We start from the raw sequence: 22,100 nt of genomic DNA, 5'->3' as shown, positions 1-22,100 counted from the left end.
CAGAGTAGGTTTTACACTTTTGATCACTTTTGATACCTAAGAAATAGTAGCTCCTTGTAGTTTTATTTCTCTTATTATTGTCCTTTCAGCCAAAGTCTAGCCAGAAAAAGAGAAACCAGGCCAATTATTCTAATAGAGAAAATGGAATACAGGTGCTGGGTTAAACTGAATTGGTGAACTTACCAGGCAAAGAAGAAACATGGACATAACAGAAAGTCTAACTAGCTATATTAAACTATGTGGAATACACAGAATGGCCTCAGTTTTCTCACTGAACATGAACTTGTCTTCATGACTGTTTGCCCCCGAATCATCATATTGTCCCCTCTTTGAATCACCTGCCTAAATTCTGATATTTAGCATTTTAATCTCACTGAATGGAGAGGCTTCTTGTATCCTAGGGGACCCATTTAGATTGCCCTGAACATAAAGATATAACCAGGGTCTCTCTGGGATTTAAGGTTATTCATCTCAGAAGCTTCATTTAAATTGGCACACCCATACTGAATTCCTGAATTCAAAAAATCTGTGCCTGAGATGTCTCTTGACAAATTGGGAGGTAGCATAACACATTAGTAACCTGGTGTTATGAACTTGGCACAGTCCCTGAAATGCTCTACGATGTAATCGACATTTATGACAAAGATAACATACAAAAAGAAACTTACAACTACGTCAGTTGATGTATATTGATGTAAAAGTTCTAAATAAAATACTGTCAGATATTAGAACACCAGAATTATAAAATGCCATTACTTAGTAGGACTAAATTGCTGGATCTATTCTGATACATTACCAACCATGTGGATCAAAGGAAAAAAATTATCATCTATAAAAAGACTATGAAAGATTTGATCTTGCTATATTTAAATGCAATGATTCTAAGCAATAGACCTATTTGTGCTTGGCTTTACTGTAAGGAATGCAGCTATGAATTATGTTTCTGTCATTTTTGCCTCTTTCCATCACTCAGCAGTAAAATTTATCCATTTCAAACTGGTCTGGATTATTTTGCACTTCTTCTGAACAATAAAACAAGAAAAAAGTAATTCTTTTACCAGATGTCACAATGCTTTATTTGAAAAATGACAGAAAAGAATCTCTTAGTTATCAGTTTACTACAGAACTCTGAATTTATGAAACAGCCATTATACTTATCCCTAAATGAGACTAAAATAGGCAGTCCCCCTATTTTACCAGTGTGGTGAGAAATCCTACTTTGGAGTCCCCTCAACATATCTAGGGTTACATTACAATCTAGTGCTTCGTGTGGACCGGGGAATTGGAGGAAGGTCCTCTGGTCTTCAGTTCATCATGACTGCAATTGGGAAATTCAATTGTCCAAGCTGGTTGGTCTGTTTGAAATCAATGTGGAACAGGGACCAGAGGCTCTTGCTCTTGGAGGTGAGTCCTCCTGGCACCCACTCAGCATCCTCTCATGGGTCCTGTCACACTCAGACTCTGCATGGTGGAGGGACAATCACTCCTTTCTCCCATGTTTGAAGACAGCATATCAGTCTCAGGACAGATTTTCAACTTCCAGGGCTGGTATCACAGGACATTCCGGCAACTCTATGTGTGGGGACTTTCACCCCAGGCCACAGAGTCATGGGATACAAATAAAACACACAAACAAGCTTTAATGCTGCCTTTAAGTCTCAGTAAGGAACAAAGAGAAGGGTCCGAGGCCGAAAAAAAAAAAAAAGGAAGTATGGAAGTATTACAGGGTATTGGCTAGAAACAGAATGTGGGGGAGGCGAGGCAGTGTTTCTCAATTATGAACCTCAAAAAGCTGTTTTTTCTCATCAGGCCACTAAAAGGATAGAACTTTTAAGACTGATGATTGGGTCCGGAGATGCACAAAAACAGCAGGATGGGTGCATCAATCAGGACAGGTACCAAATCTACACTGAAATCTGTGGCCTATCTCAATAGTTTATTTCTCACTCATGGGATACCCAAAGCAGGTTGGCAAGAGACTCAAGAACTACCTAAATGTCAGCTCCACTTTGGCCTGGGAAATAGGAGCACAGAGAATCACGCAACAGCTTTTAAAAACATCACTAACTCAAATGGCCAGACCTAGTGTTGTTTCTCACAGCACTGTAAGGGTACCAGGAAACATGGGGGGAATATCTGGGTATTTGCTCACCAAATATCCCTCTTTCTTCTTTCCACACACAACATACCTTCTACCCAAGGAAGACAACCCCAAATCCCATAGTTACTACACTCTGAAAACCCTGGGACATCTCTAGATCAAGGCCGGCTCCATCTATCTCCCACTGGTCCAGAGCTGTATTAACCAAAAACATCCCTTATCTGTGCTCCTCTCCACATGTTCCCCAACACAGTGGAGGAAGAGAGTAATGCATCCCCATGCTCAAAACGCACAGGAGACCTTAGTCTGTGATAATTCTGCTGTCCTGAAGGGCATACTGCTCGTTAAATTACTTTGAATATCACTACTGTGCACAGCCCTGTTTGCTGTCAAAATGAGCAAATTCCTGAAATGTAAGAAAGAAGTGTTGGTCCTAGCCAGAAGCTATTGCATACACAAAACTAACGTGAATAGCATTGATAGATCCTCAAAAGGGCCCCAGAGCCACAATCCTGCCAAGGAGTGACTTGGATATAACAAGGCGGCCAAAGATCACTTCTTTTGTAAAAAATTGTGATCACCTCATGTTTACAAAACACCTTGTGAATATCTTGTTGAATGACACTTGTCAACAAGGCCATAACAAGGCCAACTTCTATGGCCTTGCACTCAAATGCAAGGCCAGGAGGAAGGCAAAGTTCAAGTTTGAGGAAATCAAAAACAGGCAAAACAAGTGATCCATCCAAAAACTGTGATTTTAGATCTATTGTCTAAATAATTAAAACAATTCCCCAGAAGAAAAATAAACAGAAGGTAGTAGTATACAAAATATTTCATTTTTTATTTTCATGAATAATTGTCATTAATACAGCAGAAACCGATATGATTATAAAAGATACCAAAAAATCAAAAGAATGTTAGCATTCAATAGAAATTAAAACCTGAGCTGAGGGCTCATTAGAGTCTTGACATTTGGCACCATTCTCATGGAAGTGAAGAAACATGTTTGCTGGACTCCTTAAAACAATTCATGTAACACAGAAAGAGTTAAATTTCAAAGGAGCTACAATGCACTGACACATTACATGACTCTTGTTGACAAAAACATTTAAGCAGGGCTATCCAAAGCTCACAGTCTTGAAGGCAGGGAGGTGTGTAAATTGTAGGTTTTTAATTAGCAGGAAGCAAGCTGAGATTTTTCTTGGTAAAATAGTTTGTTTATTCATGTAGATCTAAAAGGCTGGCTCAGTTTGTCAGAGCACAAGAGAATGCCAGAAGAGGTCAAGGGCATGGGGATGGATCGACATGAATCTATCTCAACTTGTGGAAAACAAATGACACACCAGTTACCATCACAAAGAACTCTATTAGTAGGAATAGGAGACTTGAGGTCCAATTCAGTTCTCATTTGGATTCTATAGTATCTCTAAGAATTTGGTTAAACAAAACAAAACAAAACAAAACAAAAACAGGGAAATCCTCACTCCTTTAACAACTGTCCACAAGGAGAAGAAATAAAAGATAACTAATACAGATAGGCCTTACTGATTAAAAATCTGTGAGCTTGAATACATTTTAATATGTTGAATCTAGAGTCATAAACCAATGGTTAATATACTACAAAACTTTACAAACAAAATCTCATCTGTTGCAGAACTTCAAAAGTAGTGGAATTAATTTCTTCTCCCTTTTAATTTTTTTCTTCCACAGAAAGTCCTAAAACTGAGTAGTCATTGGCATGCCTCCACTTTCACAAATGTATCCTCAAAACATGATGGTTCTTCTCAAAATGTATCTGCAAAACATGATGGTTTTTGAAAATGGAAGTAATTTCAAACGAGGTCAAGGATGTCATGCTCCCTCAAAACATATTTTCAGTTCTTTGTGCTCCATGTCACATAAAAAAGAAATGAGGGTAGCTGGACTCATGTAATTTCTTTCAGCTCAATAATGTCATTAAATTCCCAATGTTTTCACACTAGCAAAAGATCCAGTATTTAAGTGATCTACTATAAAGCATCTCTATTTCTAAAAAAGATTCATTTTTTACTTTTTATTTTTTCTTAAGAGGTCTCAAAAAGCTGTCAAAAAGCCCTATGCTTAACGGAGACCAGCCACAGACTTCCTTCCTGCACCAGCTTTCCAAGAGGGTAAGTGAGTCTTCACCCTGATATTTTTGCCCCGGGTTTTACGAGGCTTCTCTTCTTTATGCACCTTCATGTGCTGCCTCAGATGAGAGCTCTGACTGAAACATTTGCCACATTCACTGCACTGGTAGGGTTTCTCCCCGGTGTGGGTTCTCTGATGTTGAATAAGGTGGGAGCTTTGGCTGAAACACCGGCCACACTCATCACACTGATAGGGTTTTTCTCCGGTATGAATTCTCTGGTGCTGAATGAGATTTGAGCTCTGTTTAAAGCTTTCTCCACACTCATCACATTTGTAGGGCTTTTCCCCAGTGTGGATCCGTCGATGCTGAATGAGATTAGAACTCTGAAAGAAACTTTTCCCACAATCAGCACATTTATGGGATTTCTTTCCAGTATGGATCTTCTGGTGTTGAAAAAGAGTTGAACTCTGACTGAAACTCTTTTCACATTCAGTACATTTATAGGGTTTGTCATCCAAGCTTCTTCTGAGTCTACTGAAGCTTGAGTCAAATCGAATAGTCATGCCCCACTTCTGCCGCTGCCGGCCTGTTTTGCGCTTGTTCTCATAGGCCTTTCCTTGGCTTGAGCTCCGAGAAATACCCGCTTTAGGCTTTGCTAACCTCATGGTGAATAACCAAATGTATTTGTAAGAGAGTTTACAGGCTTCTTCTGAACTAGTGTTTCATTTCCTAGAGGTGTACAGCTCAGAATTTTCTGTGTGTAGAAGGAAAAAAAATTAGAGATGACCAGAAAAAAATTATAGATATCTGTTAACTATTCAATTTTAATATCTCTTCAACCCACCAAAATTGCATTCATGTTTAAATTTAAAAAGTATAAATGCAAACAAAGATAATATGGGGGGAAATTTGGGGATAATACTTGCAAAGTAATTCTAACAATTCCACAGTTTAAATATCACCAAATTTTGACTGAGTTTACCACTGGAGTTTCTGTCTATTGGGACAGGACAAAAAAAAAAGTGATCGGGTGAAATACAAATTTTCCAAGCATTACCAAATGAGTACATAATTTTGAAGAACTAAAAAGTGGAGATAAGGTAAATCTTAATGGGAATGGAGTAACTCCAAAGACAATCAAAATTTGTGTAACAGAACATTACTATGTTTTAATATTTAGTTCCGTGTTAAACTTCTACTCACTAGTAACTGCCTAAGGTATCCAAATGAATAAGATATGACAAATTACACTACTTTATGATATATTCCTGTTTATCTGTATTTAGCATTCGATTTCCATAGCTCTAGATGACAGCTTAGCTCTAATTCTGTAGCATAAAGTGTTTTGAAAATTCAAACTTCTCTACAGGGAGTGGTAGGTTTACTTAGTCTATGAAGACACGTTTTATTATTGGTTTTTATAGATCCTAATGATCCAAGAAAGCAATTTGTTGAAAACCCAAAAGTATTGTTTTCGGAGACAGAAAAACTGCAAAAGAACTTTTACCAGATAGTGGAATGAAACTGAGTATAAAAAGTATGGTAGGTAGGACACAAGAAAAGGAGAGAGGGGAGAAAATGAGTTTACATGTAAAACTAGGATGGAATTTTTAGAATACCCAAATGCTGCAAAATTCAAAATTTCAAATAATTTTATTTATTTATAAGGCTGACTTGTGGCTATTTAAAATAACAGCCAAAACAAACCAACAAAAACCCCTACAAACCCCACATAGGTGGCAATGTCGGAAAATCTAGAACTTCAAAAGCAATAAAATTATTGGAACTATTTTTCATTATCTTGTGTCAGAATGTGGAATTTAAAATAGAAACAATTACTCTGGGTTTCTTTGCATACAAGCATATAAAGCAAATAAATGAAAACAAAAACATCATTTTTCTTGCCTTCCTTTCATCTTATTGTATAATTGAGACTTTAGGCCCAGGACTTTATCTGGATATTTAATAATTACATCAGCTGTAATTATGGTCAGCATAAGAGCAAGCTGCATATAACACAAGATTACAGTTAGGACTACCCACTCCTTAACTTAAGCAAATATTTACAGAACATCTACACCACAGGACACATTGTGTTAGGTACATGGTGTTAGTGTTGTTGAGTTTTTTTCTTTTAATAACTATAATGGTCATTATACATAAAAGCACATGCATTTAATACAATGGAAGTCAGATCTAGTCAGAAACTCAGACTGTCAAATCCACCTACGGATGAGGCAATCATACTACTATGTGCCAGACACTGTGTAACTTGGTTCTGTGCTAGCTCTTTAATTCTCCTGGCACCTTTATGCAGTTATTTCCGTTTTAAGTTAAGGAAACGAGGGCACAATGCTAGAAGGCCGGGGTTCCCAGACCCTAGCAGTTTGACTCCAGAGCCTGTACTCTTAGTGGCAGCCACATCTTCCATTGCTCAGTCCAGCGCGACGACCCGTGCTTTGCATAGCTCCCCAGCAGGGGCAAGCACGAAGTTAAACCTGAGTGACAGAAGCTGCTGTTCCTGCACACCCAGCTAACTGGAATGTGCCTCAGTTTCCTCGTAAAATGGGGAGGGTAATGATAAAGTGGCAACACCATCAGGATGTTAGAAGTTGCAATGAGTCTGAATCTGCAAACCGCTCAGAGCAGCCCTGTGCTGCCTAAGCATTTGTTCCATGTATCTAGTCCTCGAACTCTCCGAGCGACGGAAGGGGCCCGGGCTGCTGCTCACCCGCCCGGTTCCACCCGCCGCGGGCCGCGCCTCGCCGGGGCCCCCAGTCCAAGCCTCCCCTGTTCCCAGCACTCCGCGGGCCGCTCCTCATTGATCCTGCCCGCCCGCCGCGCAGGCCGCGGCCCCACCCTGGGGCCGCGTGGCCCTCCCGCCCCCGCCCGGTGGCCAGGCCCTGCCCGGAGGCGGGAGACGTCAGCCACGCCATCGCCCGGGCCCGCGCCGCCCTCGTTGCGGCCGGCGCGCTCCCGAGCGGACCCGAGTATCCGACGCGGGCCCCGCGCGCCCCAAGTGCCCCAAGCCCACTCACCGCGCGAGACCAGCCACCACCCTGGCTCGCTGGACGCCTCCCGCGCCGCCGGAAGTGAGGGCCTCGCCGCGCTCTGGCGCCGCCGCGGTCGCTCTAGGAACATGGCGGAGCGACCCTCTATGGTCCCGGGCCCACCCGAAAGCGTTGTTCGTTTTTTCCTGTGGTTTTCTCCTCTCCCCCACTCCGAAGGCGTCCTGTGACCCCCGGGACCTCAAGAGCTGTAACCGCCCCTGTGTGTGGTCGAGGCTTTTGAAACCAAACTCCAGCCTAGAAACTGCATACTTTCTACACAAATATTGAGATTTTTGAGAGCCTGGTACTTTTTCACGAAGTCAGCTTGTTTAGTTATCACCAAAAAGCTCCTGCAAGATGGGAGCGGTTATACTCCATTTACAGGAAAGGAACCAAGGCTCAGAGAAGAAATTTGCTCCGTTCACCGTGTGTAAGCGGACGACCCAGAATTGGAGTGGTTCTTTGTGGCTCCAAAGTCTGATTTCAACACACCCCTTTTGTTGCTCATTATTAATGATCTCTCTTTGTTCTTATTCCTTCCAGGCTCCTCCTCAGCCATCCTGGCCTTGCTCAGTCATCTGACAAGCTGACCTCTGTGTTTCCCCACTCCCTGGGGAACTCCTCCGCCTCTTGGCTTCCAATGCTATTGCTGCATGCTGAAGACTTCCGCATTGGTAACTCCAGTCTGACCGTGGGACGTAAATGTTATTGAACTTTAGACTTGTATATCGAACTGATTACTCAAGAGCTGCATTTGCATGTGTAATGGACATCCCAAACCTAACATACCCCCAGAATGAATTCCTGATATCTACCTAACCTGTTCTTGCAACAATCTTCTTCCCGGGGATGGATGAAGATCCCATCTTCTTTCCAGTTGCTCAAGCCGAAAACCTTGATGTCATTGTTGTCTCTTCTTTTTTTCATCCAAAACTAACCTGTGATTTATCCGCAAATTCTGTTGGCTTCATCCTTAAAATATATTCATTATCGAGCCACTTTCAACACCTCCACTGTTAGAACCACCAAGCCACCTTCATCCACCTTCTGGATTATTATATTGGCTTCCAGACTGGTTGCCCTACAGTCTATTCACGGCCCCAGAGTAATCCTCTTAAACCTAAGTCAGATCATGTCATTCATTTGTTCAAAACTTTCAAAGGCTTCCCAACTTATTAGAGCAAAGTCAAGGGCCTCACAGTGGCACTCGATGCCTGTTATGATCTGCCTCTTTAGTTCTTTATTGTGTCTGCAGTGCTAAAAACAGTGCTCAGCAGGGCACAGGCACTCAGTAAATATTTGTTGAATGAATGAATTTATAAGATGCCTTATTGTTTACAAAGTGCTTTTACATCTTGTCTTCTGGTTATTCATCTTCACCATAGTCTCATGAAGCACAGATTATCTGTCTTGCAAATCAGTAAACTGAAGCAAGAGAGGCCGACCTGCCTGAAGTAATACAGTGGGTTGTTGGTGGAGGCTAAACTAAGTCATAGGTTCATTCTCTTAAGTTGGGGCTTTCTGCTCTGTAGGGAGCTGTCTCTGCATCTGGCAAAGCACAAAGCTGAATGAGGTCTGGACAAAGAAGCTCCACTCGCAATCTAGAGAGTATCTGGACTATTGCAGTGATTAAATGAGGTAATGTAAGGCACTTAGCACAATGCATAACACAGAAGAAATGAGAGTCATTGCTGTTACTTTTATTATTAAATTATTGTTAAGTTGGTTGATGCTGGTGGTTGGAGAGTTTGGGGGTAAAGGGCAATGGCCAGAGATCTAGAAATGGTTTAGGAAAAGTGTCAGGAGCAAACATGACCCATTGGGACTGTCTGCTGTATGTACACTAAAATAAAAAGATAATTTTAAAAAACGATTTTGTTAGTAAGGTAGTTACTAATTAAAACTAACTCTTTTAATGTCTACATAAAGATGGATTATCCCTTTTTCCTATACCTGGAAACAACTGGGCCAGCCGTAGAAGGCCCAGAGGTATGTCAACTAAAGCACTGGGTAAACAAAGATGGATTTTTTAAAAACAGAGAGACGAAAGTCAGGAAATAAAGGGGTGTGTGTCCCTAAGTGCGGACAGAGTCCTAGGCAGTAAGGATGGAGAGGAGGGAGAGCCAGAAAAAGATATGAGGGAGAGGAGGGTAAAGAAGATATGAGGGAGAGGAGGGTAAAGAAGAATGGGAAAAAGACAAGGAGAGAAAGCAGGTAGGGTTTTATGCCTTCAGCTTAGCTATTAGTATAATAATAGTTAACACTTATTGAGTGCTTATTGTGTGCCGGACACTGTTTGCAGCATTTGAGGATCTCACGTGAGATTCCTGAGGCATGATTGTTCCTGAGGATTTGCTCCACCTTCTCTGGTTTTGGTCCATGCACTTTGTGGTGTGACTCCGGTGCCTCCTGGTGAACCACATGCCTGTCCCACTGATGTTGACGTGACCACTGATTTGAATTGGCTGACTGCATGTGACTGGATGCAAGGGGTACACCACATCCCAGAAGAAGCTTCGAGTCATTGTATTTCTGCCAGGACTCTGCTCTTTCCCTCTGCCTTGAGAATAGCATGTCCCAAGTAGGGGCTGCCCCTTTAGTCTAGGACCCAGGATGATAAGACACATGGAGCAGAGCCACAGAAGCTCACATGTAACCACAACAGTCCCACGTAATGTTAGAGAAACAAATGCTCTTGTCACACTGAGATTCTTGGTAGTATTATTGCATTAAAGTTGACTAATGTACCTCCCAACAACCTTAAGAGATAGGAATTGTTATTATCCTGTGATCTTGTGAAATACATAGTTGGTCTTCTCCCCGTTTCCTGACATACAACTTCTAAAATCCTTAGAATCTCCAAAGTGATGTCTTTTATATGCTAATGAGTTGACTGATGCCTGACAGCCCCTGGGTAGCTTCAGGATGGTGCTGGTCACTGGAAAGACCACGACAGGATTAGAAAGATGGCAATTTCAGCTCCACCCCCTCAACATGCCTTCAGGAGAGCAACTGAAGGTGAAGTGGATCATCAATGGCTGATGGATTAATCAATCATGCCTGTGTTACAAAGTCTCCATAAAAGCCCCCAAAGGACTGGGTTCAGAGAGCTTCTGGATACCTGAACACATGGATGTTACTGGAGGGTGGAACCTGGGGTCGGGGGGTGCAAAGGGGAAGGAGCATGGAAGCTCCGCACCCTTTCCTTCATACCTCACTGTATGCATTTCTTTTTCTATATCCTTTGGAATATCATTTGTAATAAACCAGGAAATGTGTTTCGCTGAGTTCTGTGAACGCTCTTGCAAATTAACCCAAGGAGGGGGTCATGGGAATCCCAACTTGAAGTGGGTAGTTCAAAAGTTCCAGAGGCCAGGGCTTGTAACTAATGGGAAGGGTGGAGACCATCCTATGGGACTGAGCCCTCAACCTATGGGAGGTGATGCCATCTCCAAGTAGTGACAAAACTGAATTAAAGGACACCCAGCTGGTGTCCCTGCAGAAATGATTGCTTGGTTGGTGTGTGGGGAGAATTCCCCCACCCCATTTGGTCACAGAAGTCTTTTGTGATTATTGCTACTGAGTGAGAGAATAGTAGAAAGCACTTTGAGTTTGTTTTCTTCCACACAGAATCCCCCTTTCACAGATGAGAAAACTGAGGCAAGAAACTCGCCCAAGGTCATGCACATTTGTAAGTGGCAAAGCCAGACTTTGAAATCAGAAAGTCTGGCTCCAGAGCCTATTAACCTGTCTGTAACAGTGTATCTCCCAAATGGGATTCTAGGCAATTTTTATGCAAATTAAATTATTGAAAGTGGTCACACATGATATTTACAAAACACAAGGGAGAAAGGGAACAAGGGCATGGGAGGCAGGGGGTGGACACAGTCTGGGCATCTTTCTGCACATATTTCTGGGATTCTGGCCCAAGAGAGGGCAGATCCCTTAGTGGCTGGGGCGTCTCTGGGAAACTACCCAGCAGGGACCAGTGTGCCCCTGAGCCCAGTGGTATTTGAAGGGTTCATTCTAGGAAGAAGAGTCTTCTGGGGTGAGAAAAACCCTGGCAAGACAGTTTCATTTTCCTATGTCTTTGTCCCCTGCACCCCACTGGCTTGCGCACACACGCGTGCGCGCGCGCACACACACACACACACACTGTCTCAGCAGGGAGCACTGCTGCCTTGGGTCTGTGTTTGGCAACATGGATCCCCAGCCCAAGTGCCAGAAAGGCAGTTGTAGGTGTGGCTCATATGCAGTAACAACAGTGGTCCGTCTCCCATCAAGAACTCTCAGCCCGGGGATCCTGCACAATGGTTCTTTCCACCAAGCCTGAGACTTGGCTTTCTGTTTCCTTTGGACTGTCTGGGAAAGAAAACCCTGGGAGTTCCCATTCCTAGGTCTGAGAAAACATCTCTGTTAAAAGTTGACCAGGAGGGCATAGGGCCCTACCCTGCACAATGTGAGTCTCAGGCAGGGCACGTGAGCAGCTAGCCTGATCCCAAACAATCGCAGCTCTCAGGGCCTAAATATAGCCCATGCATCTGCCTGTTTTTATACTCAGTTTCTTGGCTCTGATCGACCAAGCTTCCTGTCTGATCACCACTGAGGAACTGAGGGCAGGGGGCTGCTGCCCACCACTGCACCTGGCAAAGATATCCCGCTGCCCCTCCGCAGCTGCAAGGCACCTGCGTCCTACACACCCGGGACACATTTTGCACTGCTGGTCCCTCCACAAATCATCTGGTCAGACTGGATAAGCTTTGGGCCTTGTTTCCATGGGACTAAGGGGCCAGGTGTATCCTGGGTGAACCCTGGCTCTATTTTGCCAGTGGGAAGGTCTTTATTCCATTTTCTGGTAAACATTCCAAGCAGGTAGCATATGGTTATCACTGAGGAAAAACAAGATGTTTTTGATCCCTTCTGGTAATTTGTTCTGGGCAAACAAACTTGTTTTTCCTGAGTCCAGTCGTTTTGCAATCATGCTGATTTCATCCTGTGCTGTTTATTATTCTCTCTGGTTCTTGAGGCCTCGCCTGGCAAGACAGTCCTATTTTAGGAGACAACACTCTCCCATAGCAATCTTTGCTTTATCTTCGGATACGTTTATTACCTGAGACACTAGGTAGCCAATGGGGCATATGAGAAATACCCTAAGCTCTGTGTAGAAAGAAAGCGGGAGCTCCCCACAGGAACAAGTAGGAAACCACAGAGACCAGCCTCTAATGTTTGAAATTATGGGGTTGAGGTGAGCTGAATTTGCAGCTTTTCAGATTGTCTCTGAACAGCAAATATGATGTTGATAAAAAAAAAAAAGGTGTGAACTCCTCGGCTGATTGCAGAAGTGTACCTTTTCCCTTTTTCTGAGCCACTTGCTAGTGATTTTTCTGACCCGTAACGTTCAGAAATTAGATTGATAACACCTACTTTAAAAGTGACACTTATCCAAAAGGCCTTAAATAATACTGTAATAACTTGCAAAAGCAAACCAACCAACCAAACAGGCTGGTGCTTAGAGAGGGTATCCTGCTCCACTGGCTTCCTGTGTGCCAGGACCTGGCCTGCTCCTAGCTGGCAGGTGCATCTTGGCCTGTAACACCACATGCACTTCTTAGCCAACTCTGCCTCAGCCTCCACCTCACTCCCAGGAGCTTTGCCGGTTCACTGCTCAGCTGATCTCCTGACCCTCCCAGTGTCTGGCCTTCTTCTCCTGATGAGAAGACCCCTAGACACAGGACAGACTGGCTCCATCTTTTTGCTTCCAAGGCTGAGCACAGGCCTGGCACAAGGCAGTCACTCAGTTACAGCTGAACAATGGGGCAGGAGCTGTCCTCTACCTGAGGTTGTAAATAATAGCGTGGGAGTACAATTACCTGGGAGCTCCTGTTTGATTTGTTTTGTACCCTCTCCTAGGCCCTGCTTCCATCCCACCTGAGGCCCTGGCCTGGAAGATTCTTGGGGCCCTCCTGATGCCAAGATTCTGTGACTCGGGGTGACTCTTGCTCATCATCCAGGTCACCTCTACGCTCCCACCAGTGACGCCTGTGTGTTCCATGGCAGCCTCTCCTCAGGCTCCACCCTAGTCCCCAGGGCATGCACAGAAATGAAGGAGTCATGTTGGCTCCTAGAGCAGCGAGTTGTGGCTCTTCTGCCAAACATGATCACACATCCTTTAGGATAAGAGTTTCAGAAGTTAGAGCCAGGGGTCAGGGTGGAAGCACAGAAAGCAAAAAAAAAAAAAAAAAAAATCTTGGTTCTCACTTCTTCAGTTCAATACAGCACACCTTTATTGAGCACCTAAGGATCTATGCTGCCAGAGGAGGGCAGAGTCGACAAAACAGTGGGCAGGCCTCTCCTGCAGCTCTCTGTGTCTGTGATTATGGAGCTGGGTTGGGGAAATCCTGCTGTGACATTTACCCTGACAAGCATTTCCACACAGCATGGTGGCTTCCAAGCTATGCTCTTGATGGGCACCTGTAAGGAGCTTCTACATGCATTAGAGATGGAGCCTCTCCTATCTTTGCAAGCCTTTGTGGTTCTTCCCTTTAAATCTGCCATCCACGGTCCTCAACAGGAGAATAATTTGGTCTTCCGTTTGCTCTGTTTTAGACAAATACTTCACATGACTGATGTAAACTGTTGCATAGTTTTGCAAAGGCTTTCTCATTCATTCCTGAAATTCTCCATCAGTCACAAACACAAATTGCTCAGTATCTGGGGAATTCAAAGCCCTTTCCTCAAAACAGACATTTCTCCCTATCATTCTTCCTTCAGGGGAAGTACTGAAAGTCATTGAAAGTCATCCCCACCCACTAGAGGAGAGAAACGCAAGCCCAGAAAAGGCAAGAGGTACACAGGCGTCCACAGGACAGTGGTGATGGGGCTGAGCACTGCCTTCTGGAGCTGCTGCTGGGCATTGAGAGGGCAGCACCCTCTCAATGCCATGTGGACCCTCCTCAATGTGATTGAATGACCGTGTTTCTTGCAGCAAGCTCCTTGTAAGAATCGCTTTAGGTCTCTCTGATGAAGTAAAGACTGATTTCTGCAGAGAAAGTGAGATACTTCTGGCCTTATTCCTGGTCTCACCTCTGTGCTGGGGCTGAGCTGTGCGAGGCTCACAGGGTGACATGAAGGCTTAGAAGCCGGGGACGCTGTGACGAGGTGATGGCTGAAAGCAGGCTAGATCTCATACCTGCTGGCAGGCCCTGCTTTTCCCAGCAGCATCCCTGCGGGGCAGCATGATATGAGGGCAGACAAGAATCTCATATGAAGGAAGAGGACAGGGGTTTGTGGACCCACAGGGGCTCCGGGACAGGCACTAAGCAAGCAGATGAAGCCTAAGCCACAGGGGCTGGGCCAGCACTGCTCTCCAGTGCAGGAGAGGCATGGTGTGGACAGGGCTGGCCACACAGATCTGACCCAGCAAGTTCCTGGCCCCTCAAGCCTGGGTTGGCCTGTGGGTGCTCATCTTGGAGCCAAGAGCTGGCTGTGGGAATCATGGTGCTCAGGCTTCAGACAGGTAGACGCACAGGCACTCGATTCATCAGGCGGTGGCCATCAGTCAGTGTGACCGGCCGGGGCCAGCCACCAGGGCTCAGTGTGCACCTGCCACTGCTGGGGACTTTGGAAGAGGCAGGTGTTGGCCAGTTACTTGGCCTCCACCAGCTGCTCCAGGCGCTGCAGCATCGTCAGACGCAGGGCTTGGAACCTGGAGGGAGACATCGCCAAGAGGACTCACTGAGGCCAGACAGGGCAGGGAAGTGGGCAGCAGAGCGAGGGACCTGCAGATGGCCAGCTCAGGAGATCCCTGCAGCAGCCTCATCTCTCCTCTGCCAAGGAAAGGGAAGGCTGTGGCCTGCGCCTCATGAGGTGCAGTCAAACCGGGCTGCGGACTGCATAGAGCATCAAAGCAGAATGTTGTCATTTCTATTGCAGACTCTAATACAGACAACAGCACACTGGAGTGGACAGGGCGGTAGGGCAGAGATCAGGAAGCCCATGTTTCAGCCCAGATTCTGCCATAACCTGTGCAGCAACCTTCCTTGTGCTGAGCCTCAGCGTCTACTCTGCACGTTGAGTGGACCCACTAGTTGACCCCCAGATCCCTTTCAGCTATCAAATCCTATGGGGTCAGGACTGACTGCAGAATCAAGATTCCCTCTGACTTTGGTCTCCTCTGTCTGTGTGGGATCTGGCTGCACAGACAGGAGCCTGTGGAGGATGTGGCTTTCCACGGGTTATTCAACCAGAGGCTAACATCCATTCTTTCCCCACCCAGCCCTGGCCCTCTCAGTGAGCTCCTGCCCTTTCCTTCCTAGCTGTCTCCCCACCAGCCCTGGTGGGGTGCCCTCCACAAGTCTTGGACCACACTTCACTTTGCTGAGGGGGAGACGTCATTGGGACTACAGCCTGGCTAACCTCATGCAGCCGGGCCCTGGCGTGGTGTCCCCAGGAGCTGGCAGGTGAGACCTGCTCACCTTTTCATTGAACTAGCCTTCTGCACCTGAAAACATCAGCTGAGGCTGGGAGTTCCAGCATCTGCCACTTTGGGGAAGGCTCAGAATTCCCACTAGGATGAAAGGCCCTAACCAGGCCAAGTCTGCCTCAGCGTGCCTGCTCCTTGGAGCCACATCACCAGCAGAACTCAGAAGCTTGACCCAGTGCCCACTTGGGTTCCTGCCTGACTTTCCTGCCAGGTGTTCTGCAGCTCATGCCTGCGCTGGTGAGGATGCCAAGACTGGATGGGTGATCGGGGCTGTGTCCCACTGCTTTGGCAAGCTGTCACCCCAGAGTGGTGGCAATACCAAGCAGGGGGCCAGAGGGTGATGCTGGGGAGCTAGGGTTAGCAGGCCTTCCCGTGCCAGGGTACTGGTGCCCATGGAGGAGAGATACCTCCCAGCTGGCACTGGTGCTGTGCCTTGCAGACCTGCCCTGATGTTCAGGACCCATGACTGGCTGTTTAAGTGCTGCTTACTTCATGGTCAGTTTGATTATTTCTCTTTCTTCCTCTTCTTTTAATTTTTCAACAAAACTGTCCAGCACCGGCATTTCAAACTTAATGTACTGAGCGACCTAGAAAATCCAAGAACATTTTAATGTGCTTTAAATTCGAAGCCAAAAGTATGTTTTCTTTTCCTCAAGGCTTCCATAGTGGCCCATCCAGCCAACATCTTGTATCCACGGAAGGAGCTGCCACTTTTCCCACCCCACCCCGACACTGCTGTGTTGTGTACAGATGCCAGGACGGGAGCCTATTATTATCTCAAAGGCAACTGTTATCCCTGGGAGGAAATATTAAACTGAATATTAGGAAGAGCATTCAGTACAGCAGCACTGTCACATTGGGTGCCCTCTGGGCTGGGGGGTAGGGAGGTGGGAGCACCATTGTTTCTAACAATGGAATGCAACTGCAGCAGCCTGAGGGATACGGGGTCACTAGGCCTCCTACTTGAGGTTCAAACCCTGTAAGCATCTTCTATGCAGAGGAGTTTGGAAATGCACTCACTGTCTGATCAGAACTCAGGCTGTTGGTAAGACTTAAATAGCTCCCTGTCTTCCACAGGTGCGAGGTAGGGCCTAGTTAAAAAGCCTTTGCGTAGGTCTCTCACATAATGACAACAAAATACATTCCAATGAAGGAAAAGACTTTACTTCCCTAAGAGGAAAAGGATAGGGCCATGGTTTTATAGGACCCAAATTCTTCTTTCCTCTAAGCTGCTGGCGCTGGTGGTCACTGATGGGAAAGGGAGGGCTGGCGCCTCCCTGTGGTAGGCTGGGAGCCCTTTGGGAGGGTGTGGAGCTCCTGGAGACATCAACTGAGAGGGCTCTGGCCAGGAGTCCATGGGAGGCCCCGTCACCCAAGAACCCCTCACCTTATAGCAGGCCTCCCCAGCCTCGGCCCCCACTCACGTCATGGGGGACTTCCACACCCAAGTCAGCTTCCATCAGGAACATCCTGGCGATCTTCTCACATGGCCCATGCAGGATTCTGGAAATCAGCGGGTACTCGCAGTCTTTTAATTTTGTCCGCTCTGAAAAAGAAGGGGTTTACAAAAATCATGGGAAATTAGGATCACCTCCGTCTGTTCCAGATTAGGAACTGATAGAAAATGCGCGTCTAGGGGCGCAGGGAACCCTAAGAACACAGACCTCGCTAACAGCGCTGCCCTGAGAGATTCCTGCTCATGCAGAAGGGAGGCAGAACAGGGCCCCCAGATCTGCCACTTTGGCATAAGGATTAAGTGGAGTGGCTGGCAATTGAGAAGAAGAAAATACAAGTGAGGCTCTTTGCCCTCCCCTATTTGCCGAAAAGCAGGACATAAATTTGTCAAGGTGTGCCCCTGCCCCTCTCTAGGGAACGATGGAGTTAATTACCAGAGACAACCGGAGCCCCTCCTCAGCCTGGAGAGGGCACCAGAGGAACCTGCACAGCACGTCCCGCTGAAGCCCTTCCCTTCCCGCAACTTCCTATGTGGTGACCTTCCCGCCCTTCACCTCCCCAGAAACTCAGGCCCTTCTTCTCTGTCTTGTCACTTCTCTAAAAACTTACTGCTCTTTTGTGAATATGCTATTTAAGCCCAAATTCTAACCACTCATCCCTGGATATTCCAAAGGGCATGCATGATGCAAGTGTTAACAAACTTCTGTTTGTTCTTCTCCTTAATCTGTCTTTTGTTAATCTAAATACAGGGCCCCAGCCAATGAACCTAAATGGGTAGAAGGAAAAGATATTTTTCCTCCCCTGCAGTGTCATTCAGCAAAGGTGCAGCTTGAAGAGAAACAAGATCTGAGGGGCTGGAAGAAAGGAAAGCCGAGATGGGAGGGCCAGGGCCTGATGTACTGTGACACGCACCCCACCCTTCCTGACTCAGCACCAATGAGCTAGGGACCCATCCATTTCTCTGGAAGAGGCGGAGAGGAAGGCTTCCTATAGCTTGGTGGGATTCTCTTTCAGAATCCTGAAAGAATTAAACTTAATGTACTGAGTGACCTAGAAAATCCAAGAACATTTTAATGTGCTTTAAATTCGAAGCCAAAAGTATGTTTTCTTTTCCTCAAGGCTTCCATAGCGTGCCTGGGTTTGGGTGGGGGAGAAATGTTCATGCTGGGAGGCAAAGTGTGCCCCAGCCCACTAGGCAAGCCAGCCCAGAGCCTGTCTGGGAGGGAGTACAGTCAGTGGTTGGTGGGGAGGGGGCTTGCTGAACAGGTAGAGACCTTTTGCTTTTATGATCCAGAAGTGGGGCAGGTACTTACCCCCAGACTCATGAACGATGTAGAGTGCGAACTCACTGGGGCCGTCTTCCACCTGCACAGGCAGTCACAGGAAGTCAGATCACAGTGCTTGGAGATGGGAGAGAACTGAGAGGGTCCCCTGACAGTAACTACACCCCCAGTAACACACACACAAGTCACAAGGAACCTGCCCTCTCCCAGCCTCCTCTTGCTTGAAATCCGAGAAACAAAAGCTCAGCAGAGGGAACCTTGCTAGACCTTCTGCCCAGGAGCCATGGGCAGCTTTCCCCAGAATCCCAACCCCAACAGAATAGCAGACCACTGGCATCCTGGGGCAAGGCCGCTCCTGGCCAGGCTTACCCTAAATTTGTTCAGCAGCAGGGTGAGCACCTGCAGGGTTGTCATGGTGCTGTTGACCCTCACATTGGTCACGGATCCATAGGCCGGAGTAAACACGGAGGTCTGTACCAGGAAGGGAGAGAAGTTCAGGGCAGGCCCAGAGGGGACAAGGGGCTGACATCACGATGGTGAACAGACCCAGGCAGCAGGTGACGCTGAGATCTGGGAACACCTGCACCTGTCCATTCACGCTGATGCACACACAAGCTGTTCCCAGACCTGGGAGACACTCGGGGAAGCTGTAGTAGTGCACGCCTTCCAGAGGCCTAAGGAAGATATCTGCACACCCAGAAGGGCCAGCTCTCTGGACCCGAGGAACCAGGGCCATGGAAGTCATTCACAAGGGTGGGGGAACCAGTCTCTCCTTCACTCTTTCTATTGATTAAGTCACCAGTTGTCTGTTGATTCTAAGGCTGAAAGTCACCCAATCTGTCTCCTCCTCTTCATTCTCCCAGCAGTCCCTAGTAGAGGCACTAGTCAGACCATATCAGCTTCCCAGCTTGTTCCCTGTTCCCTTCTGGTCTCAGTCCCTCTAATCCGTAGTCTGCACCGCTGCCTACAAGAACAGACTTCTAAAACCCTTGCACCTCCAGGTGACGTCTAGCCCAGCTGCATCCATACAGTCTGGGCTCCCTTCCCTACCCTGCTCCATACCACCTGAATCAGAGTCTGTGTTTGTAGAACACAAGGCAAAGCGATCTGTGCAGTTCAATGTGAGAAGCACTGTTTGAAAGCACGGGTCTAAAAGTATCTGAAGGCTTCCTGGGGACTATGCAATATCATCTGTAGTTCTTCTCATTGTCTCGCACATATGACACTATGGTTGCCTAACAAGCACCATGTGCTCCAGTCACAGAGCTTCTTCACAATTTGGCTGGGGGGCGGGGGGACACATTATATTTTTGCAGGTGTCTTGCCTTTGCCTAAGAGACACCATATATGAAATCAACCAGGACTCTACCTGACACATAATAGGTCCGTCCTCAATAAATCCTAGCTGTGTATTCAACCCGCTAAGATTTTACGTACAATCATTGATTTAATATTCATAACAACCCTTTGAGGCACCTATAACTAGTCCCCTTTTCTTAGAAAGGAATCAGAGGCTTTAGGACGTTAACCAGCTTGTTCAGAGTCACCCATCTAGAAAAGACAGAGCCCTGACTCAAAGGATTCCATGATTCCTGAAAACCTACATGTTACCCCCTTGGTGCTGGTGCCTCTCAGCGAATGTGACTCCTCTGCAGGTGAACATGTCCTTGCTTTTCAAACTCAAGTTTAGATTCGCATATTCCTCCTCTGAGATCCTAGCTCTGTTTTCCCAAGGAGGTAGCTGAGGCTCAGAGAGTTCAAGGACCTATTCAGTATCCCTGCTCTGATAAGTCCAGGCACACCTGGGAGCCATTGTGAGTTCAGGTCCAGACCATCACAATGAAGCGAATATCTCAATAAAGCGAGTCACACAAATGTTTTGGCTTCCCAGGGCGTATACAAGATATGTTTATACTATACTGTAGTTTCTTAAGGGTGAGACAGTATTACATCTAAAAAATCTGCATGCCTTAATTAAAACTACTTTGTTGCTAAAAAATCTGACACAGAGACACAAAGTGAGCACACAGTGTTGGAAAACGGCACCCATAGACTTGTTCAACACAAGGTTGCCACACACCTTCAATTTGCAGAAAACGCAGGTGCAGCAAAAAAAAAAAAAAAATTGCAGATTTTTACAAATGGAAACCTTTCCATTTGTAAAAATCTGCAAGGTACAGTAACAAGAAGCACGATAAAATGAAGCATGCTGTGCCAGAGTCAGACTCAACCTCGACCTGCTTCCCCCAGCTCGATTCTAATTGAGGTGCAGAATGACTGAGTTACACAGAAAGCCAGGATTAGGATTAGGCTTTCTTGTCCAAAGAAATATGGAAGAGAGGGTCAGGTGCAGTGGCTCACACCTGTAATCCCAGCACTTTGGTAGGCAAAGGTGGGCGGATCACGAGGTCAGGAGTCCAAGACCAGTCTGGCCAATATGGTGAAACCCCGTCTCTACAAAAAATATAAAAATTAGCCAGGCATGGTGGTGCACACCTGTAGTCCCAGCTACTAAGGAAGCAGAAGAATCGCTTGAACCTAGGAGGTGGAGGTTGCAGTGAGCCCAGATCGCGCCACTGCACTCCAGCCTGGGCTACAGAGTGTGACTCCATCTCAAAAAAAAAAAAAGAAAAGAAAAGAAAAGAAAAGAAAAGAAAGAAATATGAAACAGAGGAGTTAGGCTATTTCAAAGAGACAAAAAGTCTTGTTAACAAGACACTGTGTTTCTTCTGCATGAAGCCTTTTCTCAAGATGATACCAACCAACTCCAAGTAGGCACAAAGGCCCGGTGGCTACTTTCTTATCTCTAACCACAAATGGTTTCTGTCTAACAGAACGCATTTGAATCCAATAGGTCAGGCAGTAGAAACAGCTACAAAGTTTCACCCAGTCTGGAAATAAAACCAACATTTCTGGGAATCAGAACGGTTTTGGAAAATGACCGAGTGAAGTAATAGTGCACAGTTCTAAGAAACAAAACCTGGAACTATCTCAGAAATTCAATGCTAGGAATTATTTATTTTTTCAATTGTTGCCTCTGACTCAAGGAATCTGTGCCCTCATTTCTAAGGACATTAGTTCTGTATGGATGTTGAGTGTGGTAAGAAAGGGCTTTTGGCATAGTGCTTTTCTTTGGGACTCCCCTTACTCACCCAGGAGATGGGGGAGCTACTGTCCCAAGTGCTTAAGACACTATTCCGTGTCCTTGAAAGCAGTACTTTTTTCTGGAAGAATGGATTCACATTCCACAGGCAAATCTGTCACTAGGAGGAAAAGCTGCCCTCACTGGGTGACAGGCTGAGACCCCGTGTCGTCTGACTGAGTAGCTCTTCTTGATAGTGTGGTTCAGTCGGAAATAAGAGGCTGTGATGAAAACCCTCACTGTTCATTTCAAAGGCTGCAGAGTGCTCGGGACATGGTGTTCCTATGACACTGGCAATCACTACAATAAGGTTTAATGTACCAGACACACCTCTTAGTGATGAATGAGACCCTTCGAGGAGAAGCGAATGTACCAATGCTAAACTCCACCATTCAGTAATTTGAATCACGGAGCAAAACATCCCCCACCCCTTTTTTTGGTATGGAACATAGAACTGGAAAATACCTAAACCCACGC

At 46.0% G+C, this 22,100-nt stretch overlaps 3 protein-coding genes across 4 annotated transcripts in view; 1 reads left to right on the top strand and 2 right to left on the bottom strand.

The window, feature by feature from the left end:
• Positions 1–2,915: 2,915 nt before the first annotated feature.
• Positions 2,916–7,742, bottom strand: ZNF22 (zinc finger protein 22). Of its 2 annotated transcripts, none has more exons than XM_003271184.3 (2): positions 7,250–7,742; positions 2,916–4,965 (listed from the first exon to the last, which is right to left on the bottom strand). In XM_003271184.3, exon 2 carries the CDS (start codon positions 4,874–4,876, stop codon positions 4,202–4,204), a length of 675 nt encoding a protein of 224 aa, XP_003271232.1. In that variant the 5' UTR covers positions 4,877–4,965; positions 7,250–7,742; the 3' UTR covers positions 2,916–4,201. The 2 variants fall into 2 exon arrangements, with proteins under 2 accessions (XP_003271232.1, XP_030655092.1); XM_030799232.1 differs by lacking the exon at positions 7,250–7,742 and adding an exon at positions 6,943–7,042.
• C18H10orf25 (chromosome 18 C10orf25 homolog) lies at positions 7,351–9,131 on the top strand. The gene is given in 5 exon segments (XM_030799233.1): positions 7,351–7,412; positions 7,414–7,534; positions 7,537–7,575; positions 7,578–7,691; positions 7,805–9,131. Coding segments are annotated over 5 exon segments (375 nt in total). The 3' UTR covers positions 7,844–9,131.
• A 4,381-nt stretch (positions 9,132–13,512) lies between these two features.
• Positions 13,513–22,100, bottom strand: part of RASSF4 (Ras association domain family member 4) — a 35,406-nt gene continuing 26,818 nt past the window's right edge. Inside the window, exons 7-11 of the mRNA XM_030799230.1 lie at positions 18,851–18,952; positions 18,512–18,563; positions 17,168–17,289; positions 16,233–16,330; positions 13,513–14,966 (exon numbers count right to left, since the gene is read on the bottom strand). Coding sequence (XP_030655090.1) covers positions 14,906–14,966; positions 16,233–16,330; positions 17,168–17,289; positions 18,512–18,563; positions 18,851–18,952 — 435 coding nt within the window. The 3' untranslated portion in view covers positions 13,513–14,905. The remainder of the gene's footprint in view (positions 14,967–16,232; positions 16,331–17,167; positions 17,290–18,511; positions 18,564–18,850; positions 18,953–22,100) is intronic.

Source organism: Nomascus leucogenys, chromosome 18 (assembly GCF_006542625.1).
Source record: "Nomascus leucogenys isolate Asia chromosome 18, Asia_NLE_v1, whole genome shotgun sequence".
NCBI lineage: Eukaryota > Metazoa > Chordata > Mammalia > Primates > Hylobatidae > Nomascus > Nomascus leucogenys.
This window is presented reverse-complemented; position numbering and strand designations above follow the sequence as displayed.

Excerpts from the sequence above, each read along its gene's own strand:
- ZNF22 (XM_003271184.3), bottom strand. The coding sequence starts at position 4,876 with ATGAGGTTAGCAAAGCCTAAAGCGGGTATTTCTCGGAGCTCAAGCCAA.